The 21751-nt window shown below is 34.9% G+C and overlaps 1 protein-coding gene across 3 annotated transcripts in view; it reads left to right on the top strand.

Annotated features, from left to right (window-relative positions):
- The window catches only part of WASL (WASP like actin nucleation promoting factor), a 66247-nt gene that overhangs the window by 25867 nt on the left and 18629 nt on the right, over nucleotides 1-21751 (top strand). For all 3 annotated transcript variants that reach the window (XM_059933477.1, XM_059933478.1, XM_059933479.1), the window contains exons 2-7: nucleotides 5930-6064; nucleotides 8674-8760; nucleotides 9948-10044; nucleotides 13485-13508; nucleotides 19973-20141; nucleotides 21179-21221. In XM_059933477.1, the coding sequence (XP_059789460.1) occupies nucleotides 5930-6064; nucleotides 8674-8760; nucleotides 9948-10044; nucleotides 13485-13508; nucleotides 19973-20141; nucleotides 21179-21221 (555 nt within the window). The remainder of the gene's footprint in view (nucleotides 1-5929; nucleotides 6065-8673; nucleotides 8761-9947; nucleotides 10045-13484; nucleotides 13509-19972; nucleotides 20142-21178; nucleotides 21222-21751) is intronic.

A 21751-nucleotide genomic window follows, 5' to 3' on the forward strand; every position in this document is an offset into this window, starting at 1 on the left:
AATTTTTTTTCTTTAACACCATTGTATATTTTTTGATTATTAAAACAATAATCATTTTAGACAGTTATTCAGTATTAAGTCATAGTACTTGTTGTAGACAGTTGGTTGTCAAGCAGGGATCTATAACTCCTGGTGTTTTTCAGTTTTTTCCCTGTCATTAGCTGATTCTATAATAAATATCTATTTTCTTGACCTAAAATTCTTATTCTGACCTGTTATATAGTGTGGTTGTTCTGATAATATGATTTGAGTCTTATTCAAGATGAAACTCCTTTTAACAAAGTTAGTATTAGTATAGAGGGACTTGGAAGAAGTGGCAGTTTTCTTAGTTTTGGGTCAGAGTGGCAGTGGCTAACGTGTGTAGAGGTAGCATTGGCTCTGAGAAGAGAGCCACCTTCGCAAGCCTGTCATGACTGTGGAAGGGGGTTAAGAGTCTTGCATTGTTTTGAATCATTTGTGCTTTAAAAATTTTTCTATTTCAAAATAATTTCATAACTTACAGAAAAGTTGCAAATACAGTACAAAGAATTCCTGTATATCCTTCGAACATATTTGTCAAACATTTATAACATTTTACCATGGGTTACCATTTTACCATTTATAACATTTTACTCTCTATGTGTATATACGTTCATATTATTATTTTCTGAATCACTTGAGAATAAGTTGCTGATATGATGCCCCATATACTTCAGAGTGTGTATCCTAAAATAAAGGTCAATCTCTTTTTCATTATCATAGTATCATTATCAAAATCATAGTATGCAATTTTTAGTTTAATTTAACACGTGTCTGCTTACTTGGGGCAAGGTATAGGTGACATAGAAATATAGGCTTACAAAACTATTTTAGGTGCTTAAGGGAATTACAGTCTACTTAACGGATAGTAAATCAATACAGAAAATTATTCTATTTTAGAATAACATCTGTCACGTGACAAGATTTTATACAAGAAACACAAAAAGGTACTCTAGAAACACGAAGAAAAAGCAGTCATTTCAACCTAGAGAATCAACCAAATACTTCTTGACTGGTGCAGTCAGCCCCAGAGAGGTGGACATGCCCTGCTGAAGGACAGTGGGAGGGATTCACATCCCAGAATTCATCCTCCATTTTGTTTCTGCCCTTGACAATGAAAGTTCTGAGGAGGGATGTGCTATCTATTGCAGTAACTCAGTACTGAAATATCAGGAATGTGTGAGATAGGGCAGGTTCTGTTTCTACAAAAGTTGATAGAGTACTTTTTTCCCCTTTTAATTAACAAATTTTAACCCTAACATTATTGAGCTAATAAGAAATAGATTTCCTTTCCTAAGCACTTGTCCTTAGGTTGTTTTTCAAGAATACCTTCTTGATTATGAAAGACAAAAAGTAATAGAGTTGATTAGCTATAATTACTTTAAAGGAATGGAAGGAATGTTTTTAAAAACTTAATTAAGCCACTGTCAATCTAGAGTTTTAGGGATAGTCACTGTTGTTATTATTTCTGGCATTTGTATATTAAATGTTATGCTATTCTTGCATTTACTATAATTATTCTGAATTAGAAAAGGCTTTTATAAGGTGTTATAGTATATAACTTTCAGACTTTTTTTTTTTTTTTTTTTTTTTTTATTTTTTTAGGAGAAGACACTTTTTTTTTTTTTTTTAATTTATTTATTTATGGCTGTGTTGGGTCTTCATTTCTGTGCGAGGGCTCTCTCTAGTTGTGGCAAGCGGGGGCCACTCTTCATCGCGGTGCGCTGGCCTCTCACTGTCGCGGCCTCTCTTGTTGTGGAGCACAGGCTCCAGACGCGCAGGCTCAGTAGTTGTGGCTCATGGGCCCAGTTGCTCTGTGGCATGTGGGATCTTCCCAGACCAGGGCTCGAACCTGTGTCCCCTGCATTGGCAGGCAGATTCTCAACCACTGCGCCACCAGGGAAGCCCTAACTTTCAGACTTTTGACAGGTTAAGATAAGAAGGAATGAAATAGGCACACTTAGACTGACAATAACATTGTAGCAAAATTTTGAAAATCCCATTACTGAAAATTGCTGGTTAGTTGAGTTCTTTATTATTAAAAGTTTATGAATTGTTTATAATGCCAAACACGTTTGTGTGGAAAATTATAACATTGTTTCCAGGGTCTTTATTTCTTAAAAGCAGATGTTTTAGATTTTGTGTTAAATTTATGTAAATGTTTAAATGGGATTTGGGGGGTTTTGTTGTTGTTGTTATTAAGTTCACATATACATCCAGACAGTTTTACATTGTTAATATTTGGTTCTTTTGGCAAGGGGATTTCCATAATGGAATTTCAGACTCTATTTAATAGCACATTTTTTTCTTTTGCAAGCTGTAACTTCTTATTTTCTAGTTAAAAAGTAAAGTAAGATTCTTAAAACTTTTTCTTGGTATCTAGTTTACTAATTGCTTTTTTTAGAAATGACTGCAGTTTGACAGCACCATACTAAAAAAGGCTGTAATTTATATGAATTTTCCTTGGAAAACAAATTTTCCCATCTGATTTTTTAATGTTTCAGCTTGGTCTTTAACATCTTTGTATAATGTATGCAAAATCCATTTTTCTGGTGGTTTCAGTGCTAGGGGTTTAGGGTCAGGGAACCTGTGGAGGTATCATGCTGAGACTGCACTTGCAGCACACTGGTATGTTCTGAGCAGGCCAGAGGCACACCCACATTCTTCAATCGACTTTTTTAAAACCCAATGTCCTAGTTTCTAAGCTATCTTCATAATTTTTAAAATGGCTCTTGTGGAACTTTTCCTGCTGCTTTGTGTCCTGTTCATGACCGTCTATGAAATTCAAAGATGAGTTTGGTCTGCAAAAGTTAAAAACAGCATCGATCACTGTTATCTGGGAAAGAAGGTTCTTCTGAAATTCTGATCTCCAGCAGTACACTGATCTTACATTTCTGACTTTATTATTATTAGAAAAGACTCGCATGTGGAATAGGTCTTTGGAATTCTCTTGTCAAAGGAGGGCATTCCCCAGGCATAGTTAAATAACCCAAAGCAGTGTCATCTCCAAATCTTAATGTAGTCTGTTTTTTATTACAGTGCCTAGTATTCATTGAACTGATGTACCAAATTACTTGTCTCCTATTTCTGGTTATTTAAAAAACCATAATTAATATATATTCATATAACTATTTTGGTTTTTATATTAAAAATACAATTTTTGGTTTTATTTTAAATTATTTCCTTGATTTCTAATTTAGGAGTGAGATTGCTGAATCAGAAAAAATTATCATTTTTAGAAGATTTGTAAGTGCTGTACCAGTAATGGGTGTATTACTCTTACAGAAACTGGGATTGAATAGTTAACATTCTAGATTATAATATACGGGAAACTTAAATTAGAGTTAAATGAAAGTTTCCACTGGTTCGTGATACAGTCATGAGGGAGGTGGCAATGTGGTGTACTGGAAAACCCTAATGCACGTTCTAAGGTGTCCGTTGTATGTAACGAATTAGCTTCTTTACAGTGCATCTAAAAGAATACTAGTTAGGTATATCCTTGGGAAAATTGGGACAGTCGTCACTCAAATCACTTTCCATATCTTCAGTATAGCTTTCAAGCTGTATGGCCAGGTGCAGTTCACTTTAAATCTTTTTTTCCCCTCAGTTTTATCATCTTTAAAAAAGGAGATGTTTGGGCTTCCCTGGTGGCGCAGTGGTTAAGAATCCACCTGCCAATGCAGGGGACACAGGTTCGAGCCCTGGTCCGGAAAGATCCCACATGCCGCGGAGCAGCTAAGCCCGTGCGCCACAACTACTGAGCCTGCGCTCTAGAGCCCACGAGACAGAACTACTGAGCCCGTGCTCTAGAGCCCACGAGCCACAACTACTGAAGCCCGCGCGCCCAGAGCCTGTGCTCCGCAGCAAGAGAAGCCACCGCAATGAGAAGCCAGCACACCACAACGAAGAGTAGCCCCCGCTCACCACAACTAGAGAAAGCCCGCGTGCAGCAACGAAGACGCAGCACAGCCAAAAATTAATTAATTAATTAATTAATTATTTTTTAAAAAGGAGATGTTAGAATTTATCTTCCAATATGATAATATGTTAAAAGTGTCCAGCACTGTAATTAGTAAACATAAATCTTGCTTTCAGGTTTGACTTAGTACCTTTACTTAAGGGGTTAACTGCTTTATGGAAGTCACACTTTACTGATACTACTACTTTGTTGATCAAATGTTCATTTTATTGGAAAACAGTATATAGTACAGGGAGTAAGAATACAGGATCTAAAGTCACAAATTGCGTGGATTAGAATTTCAACTCTGCCACTCAGCTGTGTGATATTGGGCAAATTATTTATCCTCTTTAACCTTGGGTTTCTCAAGCATAAAGTGAGGTTATAATAGTAATAACAATTGAGTTATATTGGGTTGGCCAAAAGGTTCGTTTGGTTTTTTCCGTAAGATGGCTCTAGTAGCACTTAGTTGTCTTTAACTTCATTGCAAACAATTTTGTTAGATTGTATGTGACAGCTGTCATATCAGTGTGCATTTAAAAAAAGACTTATCAAAATCGGTGAATTTTTGTGTAGCCATTTTAATGTTGAAGATGGAAGAAAAAAAGCAACATTTTCAGCATATTATGCTTTATTATTTCAAGAAAGGTAAAAACGCAACCGAAACGCAAAAAAAATTTGTGCAGCATATGGAGAAGGTGCTGTGACTGATCGAACGTGTCAAAAGTGGTTTGCAAAGTTTCGTGCTCTAGATTTCACACAGGATGATGCTCCATGGTCAGGTAGACCAGTTGAAGTTGACAGCGATCAAATCGAGACATTAATTGAGAACAATCAACGTTACACCACGCGGGAGATAGCCGACATACTCAAAATATCCAAATCAAGCACTGAAAATCATTTGCACCAGCTTGGTTTATGTTCATCACTTTGATGTTTGGGTTCCACGTAAGTTAAGCGGAAAAAAACCTTCTTGACCATATTTCCACATGTGATTCTCTATTTAAACGTAATGAAAACATTCCGTTTTTAAAACAAATTGTGATGGGTGTTGAAAAGTGGATACTGTACAATAACATGGAACGGAAGAGATCGTGGGGCAAGCGAAATGAACCACCACCAGCCACACCAAAGGCCAGTCTTCATCCGAAGAAGGTGATGTGTATATGGTGGGATTGGAAGGGAGTCCTCTATCATGAGCTCCTTCTGGAAAACCAAACAATTAATTCCAACAAGTACTGCTCCCAGTTAGACCAACTGAAAGCAGCACTAGACGAAAAGCGTCCAGAATTAGTCAACAGAAAATGCATAATCTTTCATCAGCATAACACAAGACCGCATGTTTCTTTGATGACCAGGCAAAAACTGTTACAGCTTGGCTGGGAAGTTCTGATTCATCCACCATATTCACCAGACATTGCATCTTCAGATTTCCATTTATTTTGGTCTTTACAAAATTCTTTTAATGGAAAAAATTTCACTTTTCTGGAAGACTGTAAAAGGCACCTGGAACAGTTCTCTGCTCAAAAAGATGATAAGTTTTGGGAAGATGGAATAAAAGGGTGAATATGTTGTTCAATAAAGTTCTTGGTGAAAATGAAAAATGTGTCTTTTATTTTTACTTAAAAACCGAAGGCACTTTTTGGCCAGCCCAATATTTAAAAGTGCTTATTAGCACATCCCTTACACATTTTAAGCCTCAATGAATGTTAGCTTTCAATAATTATTTTTAGTATAGTTATTATATTAGTTATTACTACATAAGAAATTACTTCAAAAAGTAGTTTAAAATAACAATAAATGTTTATTTCTTCAGGTCCAGAATTTAGGAACAGGTTGGCAGGGGGTCCTGGTTCAGTGTCTCTCACGAGATTGCAGTCAAGGTGTTAGCAGAAGCTATGGTTATCCTAGTGTTATTTTGAACCTAATGGCTATAAATTTTATATTTTGCAGACTATGTCTTCAGCAGTGGTGCAGTTATATGCAGCAGATCGGAACTGTATGTGGTCAAAGAAGTGCAGTGGTGTTGCTTGTCTTGTTAAGGACAATCCACAGAGATCTTATTTTTTAAGAATATTTGATATCAAGGTGAGTTTTATTTTGCTTCCACTTAAACTGTAGGTGATTGGGTTTTCTACCTCAATTGTAATTTATAATAGTATAGATTCATTTATCCTGTATGTAATATTTATATTCTACTTAAATTAATACTAGAAGAGTGAAGTTTGGTTTTAGATATTGAACCGTGGGCACTGTGACCAAATTGGGAATACATCCTAAACCAGAACATGAATAGTTCCCCATTTTATCTGTCTGCACATTAAAGGTCTTGTTGGTTTGTCTGTTTTTATTCCTTTGGGTCTTGGGCTTTTCCCACATTCTCTCCTTTTCTAATGATACTCTTTTTATCCCATCCTGTCCATTACAGACTAGTGTATATAGTTCTTTCAGAGAACTAGAAAAGTATATTTAGCCTGGTGTGTACTTACTTACTTCAGCCTGGGTTTGAAGCATTGTACAATATCTATAATAATGTATTTGCTACCCATTTTATGTTGTTTGTCAACATAGGTGTGTTCTGATTTTCACAGCTTTGTATCCCTCACTCTTAAACATAAATCCACCTTGTCTTAGATTGGATGCCCTTTGTCAGGAATTCATCTCTGATAGTCACTGTAAAAATAATTTTTTTGCTGAGATGAAGTCTCCCTTTATCTTTTAAAATCTTTTCCGTGGGTAAGCCTCCTTGCTTAATATTCATATGTGGCTGTAAGTGTAATGGGATTGTAGTTACAGAAAAATAAAACTGAGTTTGAACTCCTGGACAATACTTATGGTTAGATAGATTGTATTCAAACTGTTTTACTTCTCTGGGCTCCGGCTTACTTATTTGTAAAATGGGATAACCATCTGGATCTGTTGCAGAGTATTTCCCTGAGATTAAATGAGATTGAAGTTACTGCACTTTGTACATTAGAAATTTGTAACATCCCCTTCTGCATACCCCAAGACAGCTGAGAGATGTGGCATACTCCTGTTACTAACAGTAGCTTACTTACTATGGCAGTGATTCTGGGGGATGGGGAACGCATGCATAGTTTGAAAGACACTCCTAAGTCCTTTGATATATTTATTTTTCACCACCAAGGAGAAGCACTGTTTAGAAATCAAATGTACGTATAACTCCACTGAGAAGATAGGGATTCCATTATAATGGTCATAATGTGTGTACAACATTTTAAAATATTTTAAAATTGTGGTCTAACAACTACTGAGCCTGAGTGCCACAACTACTGAAGCCCACGCGCCTAGAGCCCATGCTCCACAACAGGAGAGGCCAGTGCAGTGAGAGGCCCGCACACCGCAGTGAGGAGTAGCCCCCGCTCGCCGCAACTAGAGAAGGCCCGCGCACAGCAACGAAGACGCAACGCAGCCCTAAATAAATAAATAAATAAATAAATAAATAAATATTTTTTTAAAAAAATTGTGGTCTATGTAGAACCTTGCATTTCAGAGTAAGGCAATGATTATATTTCTCTAACCATTCATCTCCAATTATAGATAGCCATTGCTAAATACTTGCAATTAGCCACCTTTGGTATTAAGGTTAATTATATTTCTTGTACTGCAGCTATCAATACTACAATCACCATGGATCCCTTAACCATAGTTTAACCTTGGTGCACTTTAATCCTCAGTCTCCTGCACCTGATTGATACTGTTTATACCAGTGTTTAATTAGGAGACCACTCTACAAAACTTAGGAATTCAAAGATTGTTAATGAGCAGTACAGAGAAGGCTTATTTGACCCTCCCAGCAGCATCTACAGAATGGAGGAAAAGAATGAAGTCCTTCTGTAATATTTGATAGCATACAGTCTAAGTGCTGCTGATGGAACTATGCATTGATAATCAGTGCATGTATAAAAGTATCCTACCCCTTCTATCTAACGTTGATGATCTAGTAAGTGTTTGGTTATGTATTTGACCAAGTAACTGTATTTGGAAATGCTTGGCTAATGAGATTATATCTTAGCATACTGAATTCAACTCACTTGATATGTAGTTTTTATGAAAGAAACATCCAGTATTCACTGTTACTAACTAAATTATGTGATATATTACTTATGTATTATACATATATGTGGTCTGTGTGTATGTAAAAACTAGGATTAATATGAACAGTTTCTTTAATATGTCATCTGCTTTTTTTTTTTTTTAATTGGCTGTATTGGGTCTTCGTTGCTGCGCGCGGGCTTTCTCTAGTTGTGGCGAGTGGGGGCTACTCTTCGTTGTGGCACGTGGGCTTCTCATTGCCCTGGCTTCTCTTGTTGCAGAGCACGGGCTCTAGGCACGCGGGCTTCAGTAGTTGCAGCATGCAGGTTCAGTAGTTGCAGCACGCGGGCCTTAGAGTGCACGGCCTTCAGTAGTTGTGGTGCGTGGGCTCAGTAGTTGTGGCTCGCGGGCTCTAGAGCGCAGGCTCAGTAGTTGTGGTACATGGGCTTAGTTGTTCCATGGCATGTGGGATCTTCCCGGACCAGGGACTGAACCCACATTCCCTGCATTGGCAGGTGGATTGTTAACCACTGTGCCACCAGGGAAGTCCCATCTGCTTTGTTTTTATTTGTGGTTTTGTTTTTTTTTTCCTAGAGGTTATCTTATTGGTAATTCTTACTTTAACTTTTACTTTTTTCTAGGATGGGAAACTATTGTGGGAACAAGAGCTATACAATAACTTTGTATATAATAGTCCTAGAGGATATTTTCATACCTTTGCTGGAGATGTAAGTCATATTTTCTTTATTGCCCTGTTTAATGTAATTACTGTTACATTTGTCTATGGAAAGTATTTATGAGCTTTTTGTGTAAACATTGTATAAAATATAAAAAATTCTTTTACTTTTAAAAGCCTCTTCACAGGTATTATGGCTTAGTAGGAAGCAATGGCTAAGATTTTAAGGGAAAAAAAAGAAAGGTTTCAAAGAGTACTGTAAATGTAATTGGGTATGTAGAAAAGAGGTTTGTTTTTTCATCTTCTCTGTCTTTAGTCAGATAGTTTTACCTCTATGTGACTTTGGACAAATAGTTTAACCTCTCTTGAGTTTTAGTTTTCTTATCTATAAAAGTGAAACCACTAATCCATGGCAGCTTTTAAAAATTGAAGATTATATTGCTGTTCACATTATTTTGTGAAAGAATAGTTTATGATTTAGAAGAGTACTAAAATACAATAAGTAGGGGGAAAAACAGAATTTTAAAAATTGATTGCCTATACTTAGGGACAATGTTAGAAGGATTTTTATACCATATACTCAGGACTTGTCTGAGTGACTGGATTATGGGTGACTTTAATTTTTTTTGTTTTCATATTTGTATTTCCTAAATTTTCTACAATAAAAGGTTGGATTAGATGATATGTCCATCTTTTCAAAAAGCATTTTCTTCCTTATTTGTTATTTTTCACATTTTTCTGGATTGTATATGAATATATGTACATATATAAAAGTGTGGACTAAATGCCATAATAATGTCAGTGTGTTTCCCCACTTTTAATAATTTACATGAATTAAGGTTATAATTTAAATAATACCTGAAAAACAGAGATAAGACTTGATCTGCGTTTGGTCAGTGTTTCCAGTGTTTGCCTTTTCAAATCCAAATGTTTATAGAGCTCTTTTGAAGGATCAAATTCTATTTACTATTTCGTTTTTTTTAATTGAAAATGAAGTATTCAGTTTAACATTTGAGTATCTACTGTGATAGGTAACCTCTCTAATAGTACTCTTTTACTCTACCTTCTCTATGCTTTTTGCCTTCTTAAGTTATTCAGGTCATAAAGTAAGTTCTTGTCTGCTAATAAAGTGAAGCTTTTCTTCTTCAGAGTGTACTTCTATTGGTTATTAATTTTTTTGTTAAGTAAAGCTAAATTTGTGGTTTTTGTTGTTTACCTTTTTTGATGAAAATATTTCAGACCTGTCAAGTTGCCCTTAATTTTGCCAGTGAAGAAGAAGCAAAAAAATTTCGAAAAGCAGTTACAGACTTGTTGGGTCGGCGACAAAGGAAATCTGGTAAACTTTTTTTAAAAAAATTCCTTTAAACAGGAGCTGGCTATGGCTCATGGGGCAGATCTGGCCTGCCATCTGTTTTTGTAAATAAGGTTTTATTGAAAAACAGCTATGCTTGTTGGTTTACATATTGTCTTTGGCTGCTTTTTTTCTACAACACAGTTGTCTAGTTATGACAAAGACTATGTGATGCATATCTGGCCCTTTACAAAAAACAGGTTGCTAATCCTTACCTTACAAGAAATACTATTTTTATTGAGAGCTGATTTTTTTTCAGATTTATTAAAGAACTCATTCCAATAACCTGTTCTGTTGATAACATTTTACATATACTGACTCTTAAATTTGCATTTTTATGACATTATTTGTAACTTATATTTACAAAAATATTTTATAGTTTGTGAACAAATACTTCAGGCAAGGCTAGAAGCAAATAAGCAAAGTTGCAAACAAGATCTGTAAACATTGCCTTGTCTCTATTTTGTCCCTAATGTTGTATATTGTAAAATCATAAGGAACTTAGTTTAATGCATGAGACTTTAATACATATAAGACAATTAGAGAATGATGCAGGATAGTGTAAAGCTTTAAATTCATTGATGTAGAACTATTTGACAGCTGTCACATACCAGGCCTTTCTGTTGTAACGTGGGAGAAGGGTGATTAGGAAAGGTGAACCTCTCCAAAATCATCTTCTTAAGCAGATCACTTTTAGGAGAAATAACATACGGGAGTTGAGATCAGCAAATAAATCCCCTTAAAACTAACCATGCCCTTATATTCCTTGAAAAGTCTGTACATCCAAGTATACATGTTACCCCAGTCTGAAAATCACTGTATTCAAGGATGTGCTTTACCAATAGGAGGAAATAAGTCATGAAAAAGGAAGGCACTGGATCCTGAAAACAGAAATGTAAACATATGTGTTACATTTTATATATGTTTATTGTTATTTTAATGGGTTTCCGAGAGGAAGGTAATGTAAAAATGAAAATAAAATGAACTAAGTTGTTGCCTCACTTACTGCCATCTTATATATCCCCCTTGTAATGAGTGAATAGGAGAATTATTAGGAGCCTATTGTTTTTTGTTACTTCCTTTTGGGGCCAAGGGTATTTACCACTTGATTCCATGCTGTGGGAGAATTTAATTCTGTGGAATAATTCACGGTTCAGTTCTTATTTCAATGACATGTTGTGGTGCCAGGCCAGGGGCTCCCTGGGACTTCTTTTAGTCAAACTGTGTGACATTTTCAATTAAAAAAAAGTAAAAAATACTTCTTAAAATATAGAATAATTGACTTTTGAAATAGGTAGGTCACTTGAAGGTGTCTTTTAACTGGTATGGGAATTCTGTTTTATACAATTCCTAAGCTTTTAGGCATAGTGTTTTCAGAAGCAGAAAGATCACAACATACGGGAGACAGCTGATTCATTGTTGGGTAGCCCCTTCATGCTAAGTCAACCTGCAACCTTGCCTCTCTTTAACTTAGATGCATGGGGTCCAACTTTTGGAGCAACAAAGAATTAGTGTTTTCTTTTCCTTCCATTAGCCATTTAATGTTGGAAGCCATCTACCATGCCCTCCTTAGGCCTACACTTCTTTAGCTTAACCAGTTCCAGTTTCTTATTCCTCACATGATATGATTTATAGACTCATCATACCATATAACTTACAGACTCATCATACTGTATTCAGAGCACTATATACTGTGCTCTGAATGCCCTGTACATTTTTGTCTTCTTCAAATGATCCAGATTTGAGAAAATGGTCCAGCTCAAATATGATGTCCAGATTTGAACACAATAATCCAACAGTAGTATGACTAGTACTGTGATACTAAAAACGTCCCCTAATATGATTAAACACTGTTCTGCTAATGTTTCTAGCAAATACATCACACCATTAACTCGCATTCTTCTTAGTTCAACCAAACCTCTTTTTTGCATAAGAATGGCTCTCAAGCCAGGATAGTGTCATGTTTCTAAGTAATTGCTTTTTAGAACTTATACTCTGAACCTTACATTATCTCAGCATATTTCCATATTTGTGTCACCGCCAATTTAAGAAGTATTTCCTCTGTGAATGCAGAGGTAACATCACCTTGGAAATTGGAGATTTGACATTCATTGACATTAGATAGGGCGTGCTTACATCAAATGTTTCAGAAAATTACTTCATCAGACCACCAGATGGAGTAATACATTTATATTTCCCATTGCCAGGATTTTCAACTTGTCCCTCAATTAAATCCTATTAATTTTAGGATTGTGGCTGTTTATAAACTAAATATTTTATTATATTATTATTTATGGGTATTTGTCTTATAATTTTGGAAAATTTTGTATTAGAAAAATCTGTGGAAATTATATTTGTTGAAAATTCTTCAACCAGTTTTGAGCTTTCTTGAAACCAAAATTGTGTCAAACCTGGTATGTAAGAGTATGAATGCAAAGGGTGAATAGAAGTTCTCCTGGTATTACTCCTACTTAATTGGCTACAGCTTCTAAGTATTATTTTGATCTGCCCCATAGCTCAGGCATCTCTAGGTATTTTCATTATCTTTATGCTTTCATTCAGTCCCATAGCTTTGAACACTGTCTATATACTGCTGACTCCCAAAGTTTTATCTATCCTGTTGACCTCGCCCCTGACTTTCAGACTTGTGTGCTCCAGTTGGGTGTCAGAATAGCCTTCAGACCTAGTATGTGTGAGCAGAACACTTGATCCATGTTCCCCAAGCCCCGGTTAGACCTGCTCCTACTCTTCTCCTAGCCTTCCCCATCCCAGTAAAAGGCATTGGCTCCGCCTTGTCAGTCTGGCTCACAGTGGTTCTTCGTAAACCCTATCAGTGAGTCCCATTTTCTCTATCTTCAAAAACAAGTCCTGGATCTGTTTCTCACCACTTCTGTTGCTACCACCCTAATCCAAGCTACCATTGTCTGTCATCTGGACTACCCTAGCTCTCACTCGTCTCCCTGCTGTCACTGTATGCCCCCTAGTAGCTCTTTCCCACATAGTAACCAGGCACAACTTTTAAAAACATAGATTGGATCATGTCACTTCCCCTATCCAAAAACCTATAAGAGCTTCCTATCATATATAGAACACAATCTATATTCCTTAACCCATGACCTGTGGGACCCTACACGCTCCAGTTCCCTGGTTCTCCTTCTGACTTCTCTCCTTCCACTCTTCCTTTGGGTCACTGCAGTCCGGTACTATGGTGTTCCTTAATGCTATTCCCTCCTGAGGGCCTTTCAATATGTTGTTCCCTTTCTTGCTTTATTCAAATGTCTGCTCAGATGTCAGTTCCTCAGAGAAACTTGTTAACCACTTATATATGGACGTAGGAATAAGACAGTTTAGATGAGTTGATTTTTTTATGTTGATTTTTGTATTGCATATGTCTAATAATATTCCTTTAATTTATTTCCTAACAGAGAAAAGACGAGACCCCCCAAACGGTAAGCTCTGTGATAATTATTGATCAAAAAGATTTTAGATTATAATTTAATCCTTGTGGAAACATGTATCATACATTAATACCTAGTATTTAATATCTACGATTAAATACTGTAGTTTATTGTGTTCTTATTTTAAAATAAATAACAGATGGGACTTAGAAATGTACTATTCTTTGGCTTTTTTCTAGGATGAGGGAAGACTATATAGGGTGAATATCACTATTTCTTATATCTTAATTCTTTTTTCACAGTTGTTTAAGTTTAGAAATTGTACAACCTGGTCTTAATGTCTTCCTTAAAAGTGGTAAATTTTATCTAACATATTTGTTCATTTCCTACTTTCATGTTAGTCTTTTTTTTTTCTTATTTCAAAGGATTATTTCACACTGGGAATATAAAACTAGCCCCTTTCAGAATGAACACTTAACTATTCTGGTGTGTTTAAACAAATAGTAGCTGTGCTTACTGTGCTGGTGTGTTTAGAACACATAGTAGCTGTACATAATTCTCCTTAATTTGCTAATGAATACTTGAAGTAATGTGGATTCATTTATTTAAAATATATATATTTATAGCAGAGAATAAAAGCAGAATACCAAGGTCCCAGATCTCTAGGGCATAGAGTCTCATCCTGGGCCCCATAAACCCTCGCTGAAACTTTGTGCCCAATATGATAAGTATATATGTTCTTTTCTCTGGGGAGAGAGGATCCGTGGATTTCATCAGATTGAAATGGGACCCCTGACCCTATGATAGTAAAGAACCATTGCTCAGGAGCCTTTGTTATAATCGGGAAAATAGCTGCTGCTTTTTAAAGGCATCTCAAATTCTCTCATCAGAATTTAGAATGATTATTCAGGGAAACACTTAATATAGTACAGAGTCCTTAATATATGACAACTGTTAGTGGTTGTTGGGTATTTTTTCTTTTAAACCAATATATTGCCTTCTGATTTTGTCCTTAAATTTGTTTTCCTGATACAAAAACATGAACCAAATATTGCTGTATTAAATTTTGGTTTACTTACTTTAGTATAATTTAAAAAAAATCTGACTATACCTTCAGTAGTGCTTATCATGTGCCAAGTGTTGTATACTTTGACTTTCTCTTTTAAATGGAAATTTTTAATACTTACGTTATAGCTGCTTGGAGATAAATGAAGTAATCCAAGTGTTTAGCATGGTGCTTAATCAGTACAGTTATCATGATGAAGACAGTGACAGTGATAATAATAGCAGCTAGTATTTAATGATCATTTACTACCTGCCAGGCACTGTCCAGAAACCATATGAAGTAGCTGCTATTATCCCTACTTCAGATGAGTAAACAGGCACAAATAGGTAACTTGCTCAGGGTCACAAAACTAGGAAAGTGGAGCAAGATTCAGTCTCCAGTGTTCTAACTCAAGAGCCCGCCCCCTTAACCACTGTGCTGTGTCAAGATGATTTTGAAGGAAAAACTGAGACCTGGAGAGAGTAAGTAACATGCCTTGAGGTATGCAGCTAGTATGTCACAGAAACAAAGGAAGCAGAAGCAGCTGAGCCAGAAGTCCTTCATCTGTGAACCTTTAATGTGGCGTTAGAATTTTTTCCCCTTGTGTGCTCAATATTTTAATGTCTTTTTCAATTTATTAAACTATTTGGCATTCTGTGAGCATATATTAAATACCAGTGCAGAAGGCTTCCTAGTGGTAGCATCTTTGGGGAAAGTAGCCTGAGATTTTAAAGTGTAGATGTTGTACAAATAATATAATTAAAGTTAAGGATGTAAATAGTTCATGATTTTTTTAAAATTTAATCTTTTCAATACATATAAAATATATTTTTGAAAAGGCACCTAATCCATAATAGATAGAATTTGGATATTCTTTTTGTGACAATGGTGTCTTAACGATTTTATTACCCATAGTAAGAGAGATACTCATAATTAAATGCAGTTTCTTTCTCTCAGTTTGTTCTTGGTTTTAAATCTTTAGATCTAAAGTTTTAACCCTTTGATACAGTGGTCCCAAACTTTTTTTCATTAAATACAAGGAGAGTTTTTTAAAAATGGCATTGTTAAAATGCGAAATTATACAGCATGTCTTGACAATATTTGCATACTTATTTATTTTTAAAATATACGTAAAATAATTATTAATAGAAGTTTTAATATTTTCTCCTGCTGTGCAGTCGGTTACCTTGCTCTCCTCATGGTGTGGAGACCACTATTTTGCAGGTGGCATATTACTTTTTTGCGTTTGCTGCACTGCCACTAGGTGGCAGTGGACACCTTAACTGCCTAGCAGTGTCCATACAGGAGCTTTGTCCCAGATCCTCATTTAGAAGATCAGTTGAGCAAACCTTTTCAAATTGTAACTATTAAAAAGACACTTTATGTAGAAGTAACATATATTCCTGAAATACAATTCAGTGTCTTCCTCATTAACTCCTAATCCATATATTTTTCTTTTTTTTCTTTATTGGTCAGTCTCACCTTTTAGCTTAGATGCTTTCCAATGATTTGTTCTCAGCTTCATGACTGCTTGACATTAGATGCCTCTAGGCCCGCTATTTCTCAACTATTTTACCTTGGTGAGAGCTCTCTGCTTTTTATGTAATTAAGGGGAAGACTTTAGTTTGTTCTTTTAGTTTTAAAATTAACTAGAAATGCTGTTCAGTGAGAATATTAAAAAATCTTTTCTCTGACAGTTGTCCTTAAGAAGAAGGTAATTTGTCATTAGACTGCTTTTTGAAAAAGAAGAGAAACAGTCCCCTTTATTATCTGTTTACTTAGTACATGTTCTTAGGATGAGTGTAATTTCAGAAATGGAATAATTAAACTTTACTAGAAATGATTTGAGTATTTCCGTTACCATATCTTTCATAAACTTTATTAAAAAATGACTCTGTGCCTTATACAACTTATCACTTTTTTGGTCTGTCACTTTTGAAACAAATATTTAATTGGGCTTTAGAACATTATTTTAAATTTATTTTCTAACATCTTCAAACTGTAAAGTAAATGACTCTTGTCAACAGAAATATCCAAATACCTAATCTCTTAAGTGTGTAAAAGGCCTTTTTTCTAAATTTTGAAAGTTATTCATAAGTATTTCTTGAATGATGAACTGTTGGACTGCAGACTAAGAGAACTGATAAATTGGTAAAGAAATAAAATATAACATTTGTAAAGTTAGCATTATCAATCACCTTGTCATTTAACTTTTGTGAACAAAGTTATAATAGTTAATAGAAAGAGTAGTGGAGTAGGAACCGAGATATCAGAGTCCACCTTTCCCTTTGTCACTAGTTGTGTGACTTTAGACAGGTCACCTGACTCTTCTTGTCCTTAGTTTTTATCTGTAAAATGAAAGATTTAGAAAAGCTCTCAATTTCCCAGCTAATATCAATTTTCTATACATCTCTATAATCGATTTTTCTATGTAGACTTAATTAAATAATGTTTTAACCAGTACTAATGAAGTTCAGGTGTAATGACACTAAGGAGCTAATGCCACAGCTTTATGAACTGCTTGGTGGATGCATAACAATATATCCACACCTGATTTTGGGGTAGAGAGAGGAGGGGAAGCTTTGGTATTCATTCTGCGTATCACTTATATTTTATTTCTGTCCTCTTCATCCTTGAGCTTTCTTCAGAGATGGCTGAGTTATTTTCTCTAGTGAGTTATAAATCAGGCTTATAAGAACCTTAACTTTATTGTTTCCCAGAAAAGAATTTACTGGTTTGGATAATTTAAACTATTAAACTATTAACCTTACCAACTTTATACCATTTAGGACATCCATAGTATAATTGGTTACTTTTATGTAAACTGAAGTAGCATCAAAAGGTTTTTATTTTTGTTTTTTTCCTAAAAACTATTATAATTTTAAAATTTTTGTTTTCATTTTTTTGGCATTCCACATGGCTCGAGGGATCTTAGTTCCCTGACCAGGGATCGAACCCGGGCCCCCTGCAGTGGAAGCGTAGAGTCCTAACCACTGCACCGCCAGGGAATTCCCAAATTTTTTGTTATTTTTTAATGGTGAATCTGGTTGTTCCTTCATTATTACTGTTTGGACACCTATTTCAGGAAGGATGACATGTATAAAGAGAGTGCCTAACTCTGACTTACCTAAATCTCTCTTAAGGAAGTTCTTAAATGTTATTAAGTGTAAAGATAAGAGAGTAATAATTTGCAACATCTTAATTTCGATGGTGTTGCTGATGATGATTGGTAATGATAAACTATAAGAAGAGAGAAAGCAGAAAGGGAAGAATGAGAAGTGAAAACATAACACTAGATTAAGTCAATGAAGATATTAGTATCACCCCAATTCAACCCTCTAACGCTCAAATTCTGGATATTTTTAATAAGTCCCTTATTTTGTGAAACTACAGTGAATTCTGAAATCTTGAATCTGAACCAATTTGAAAATCCAGTTCTTTATCTACTATTTAATAAGCCTTCTATATTGCTTAACTAACCTTTAACTTTTGATCCAGTTATTTTCAGATTATTCCTTGACACTGAATCAGCTTTTAAATGTTTTATCCGTATTGTTCACTAGCTTCCATTTTTTCCAAGAAGAATTTTTATTTCTTGCCAATATGAGCAACTTCCCATGGAATTTTGTGTGAAATTATAAATAGAACTTTAGACATTTACATATTATACTTACGTAATTAGACTTTGAATATTAAGGGAAAATAGCTGAATTTTGCACCTCTTTCAAAATTGTTTGATAAAGTGGCAGATGGCATTTATAATTTTATTTTAACTCTATTTCGTCTTTAATAGTAGAGTTGAGGGAGAGAAAATTAGTTATATATAATTTCCCATATAGGTAAATATTTTATTTCAGACAACTTTTATGAATAGGATGCATTTGAGGTTTTCAGCATAATTGAAGAATTATAGTCAAGTTGGCATTTAGTGATCACTCAATATACATTAGCCTGTAATGTCTTGGGATTTCTGTCTGCCAGTCTATGCTTGTGTTGGGGATTCCACAGACCACCCCTCCAGTTGGTGATTCATTAGGGCTCACAGGACTGAGCACATAGTGGTACTCATGGCAAAGATTTATTACAGTGAAAGGATAGAAAACAAAAATTAACAAAAGGGAAAGACACATGGGGTTAAGTCTGGGGGAAACTACACACAAGCTTCCAAGAGTATTCTCTCATTGGTCACAGGGGATATGCTTAATGTCTCCAGCAATGAATTGTTGCAACACACATGAAATGTTGTTTAAAGGAGAAGCTCAGTGCCTAGGGTTTATTGAGGGCTAGTCACGTGGGCATCTTCTGTCTAGGACATACCAAGATTCTAGACTCCCAGAGGGCAAGCAAGTATTCAGCATAAACCACACTGTTAGCACAAATAGTTGAGACACAATGAGCCCATCTTATCAGGGGATAATGGGAACCCTCTTGAAATCCTAGATCCTAGATGCCAGCTAAGGGCCAACCTTGCAAAGCAGGGCTTTCTAAAGATAGCAGTCTCAGGCCTGCTATGTTGACTGTTTCTCTGCACAGTAGTGATTATATTTTATACAGTATTTTAAAAGTCATCATTAATATAATCATCTCAGAGGAATTTGGTCTAATAGGAAGTTATGTCAGAGAATCCTATGTTAAAATGGGATATCTAAGGAACATGTGTTGCCCTTTGGTTAAATTTTTTAAGGAATTTTTAAGATGAATATATTTCGTTCAGACTCTCATACTTTTAAGACCAAAATACTTTTGTGAATTATAAAACAAATTTTTGTGTGCTATGTTTAGTGTCATTCCTGAAGATGCTATTAATAATACCTGAAGATGCCTGAGATCTTTTTACTGTTGATCCTTGTGGAAGATGGAATGTTTTGAGAATTTTTCTATTTTAAATATTTGAGCTCTGTACTTCTGATAGCCAAAGTGTATGTATAATAATGGGGAGAATACTACTAGACTTAAGTATGACAGTTTTGGAAAAAAATGGTAGTAATATTTGTATAAGTGTTTTTCGTCATAGACTAATAAAGTTGAAATAAAGAAGACTAGACTTCTTTACTAGATTTAAAACAAAGTAGATGCTTCTTTTACTCTTCCTATGTAATATAAGCCACTTTACCAATGAGTAATGTGTTGGATGTGAGGCTGTTATAGTCAAAATTTGATGGATCAGATCAATTGAATTTAAATTCTTATTGAAAATTTATATTCTTCATGAGATTTAATGTTATAAAAAGAGTTTGCTTTGAAATAATGTATCTATGCTAATTTGTTTAAGAATTTATTGTAGACTTTGGAAATTTAGGAATTTTTGAAATTATTTATAAAAAATTAACATGCACGTTTAAAATTTAAATAATTTACAGTAATGAAGTGGTCCTACCGCAGAAAAAAAATATTTAAATTATAAATTATGATTGTAATAATTGTTATCTTAAATTATATCCCTTTTATATTATTTTGACTTTATTTGCAGGTCCTAATCTACCCATGGCAACAGTTGACATAAAAAATCCAGAAATTACAACAAATAGATTTTATGGGCCACAAGTCAACAACATCTCCCATACCAAAGAAAAGAAAAAAGGAAAAGCTAAAAAGAAGAGATTAACTAAGGCAGATATTGGAACACCAAGCAATTTCCAGTAAGACAGTTCTTTTATTATTCTTACCTTTACTTTTGATTTGCTCATTTCTGCTCTTGATTTTTTAAATTGTTAGAAAGTTTGGTTTGCTTTTTGGGAGAACCCTTATATTTATCACTTGCATACCTTTTTAGCTATAAATTTTGTTGGAGTTTTTTAAAGGCTATTGCTCAATAGACGTTTTATTGATCTTAGTTTATTTACTTTTCCAGCCATGAGAAAAGAAAAATTAGAGTTGTTTTTTCAACTAATTGTTGGACATGAAAATGAAATCTCACTTTTCCCTATAAATTATATTTGGAAATTGCCTAAAAGCATTGTCCTAATCTGTTTGGGCTGCTAACAGAATACTATATAGACTGGGTAGCTTATAAACAACAGAAATTTATTTCTCACAGTTCTGGAGGCTGTGAGAAAGGAAGAGGCAGGCAAGATTCGGTGTCTTGTGAGGTCCCACTTCTTGGTTCATAGACAGCCATCTTCTCACTGTGTCTTCACATGTTGGAAGAGGGTGAGAGAGCTCTCCAGGGCCTCTTTCTTAAGGGCACCAATCCCATTCCTGAGGAATCCACTCTCATGACCTCCCCAAATCCTCATCTCCAAGAACTATCACATTGGGGATTAGGTCTCAAGATAGGAATTTTCGGAAGACACACTCAGTGTATAGTAGGCATCAAACCTTTGGTATTTATTTGACATATTTCAAGCATTCCCTTACCCATTATTTCATTACTTCATTACAAAACTCCTGTCCTCTCATACATATAATGCTTGTGTTCTTATGCTAGTTTGTCAGTTAAGGAAATGGATACTCAGAAAGATTGTGCAAAAATGTTAAGGCTCAATTAGTAGCAGAGCCTGGGCTAGAATCCTGGTTCCTTGACTGCTTGTACAGTTTTTCCCTCAATATGGTTATGTCTATGAGAACTATTAGTTCAGGCCAAAAATTCACTGAGTGGATTGGATTTCATATATATTAGATTTTTAATGCCATTTATGCATTTTATTTTTCTATATTTTTCTATCTACTGCTTTAGGCACATTGGACATGTTGGTTGGGATCCGAATACTGGCTTTGATGTAAGTGTCTTTTCAAGTCATAAACATTATTATTCTAAATATGTGGGAACGTCATGGCCTGTCTTTAGACTTTTATTCTTTTCATTTTTGGTAACTCTAGTGTTTATTGGAATGTGCTTGTATTTATGTTCATATTCCACTGAGGTTTTAAATCATAGATTGTTCTGTCGTTGATGGCTGTCTCTAAAGAGAAAGTTTTTTTTAACTCCTTGGCTTTATCTACTATAATGTAAAAACTCTATGTTTTGAAAGCCAAGAGAAGAAAATTATTTCTGCAAAGTGATCATTCGAGGGGAATATATGCCAAATTACTGGAAAGTACTATAATCAAATTCTGAATATCCAGTTGTTAAAATTATCTAGATCTTTTTATTCTACTATTCTTTTTGGCAATTTCATTATTCATTAATTTATAGCATTGTGAGCAAAATAGTTGAAACTTGGTTACCTAAGTTACATATTTAACATTTGGCAGATAATCAGGGTTTGGAAAAATTATTTTGGAAAGAAATATTATTTGTGATTGGGGT

Source organism: Balaenoptera ricei, chromosome 9 (assembly GCF_028023285.1).
Source record: "Balaenoptera ricei isolate mBalRic1 chromosome 9, mBalRic1.hap2, whole genome shotgun sequence".
Taxonomy (NCBI): Eukaryota; Metazoa; Chordata; class Mammalia; order Artiodactyla; family Balaenopteridae; genus Balaenoptera; species Balaenoptera ricei.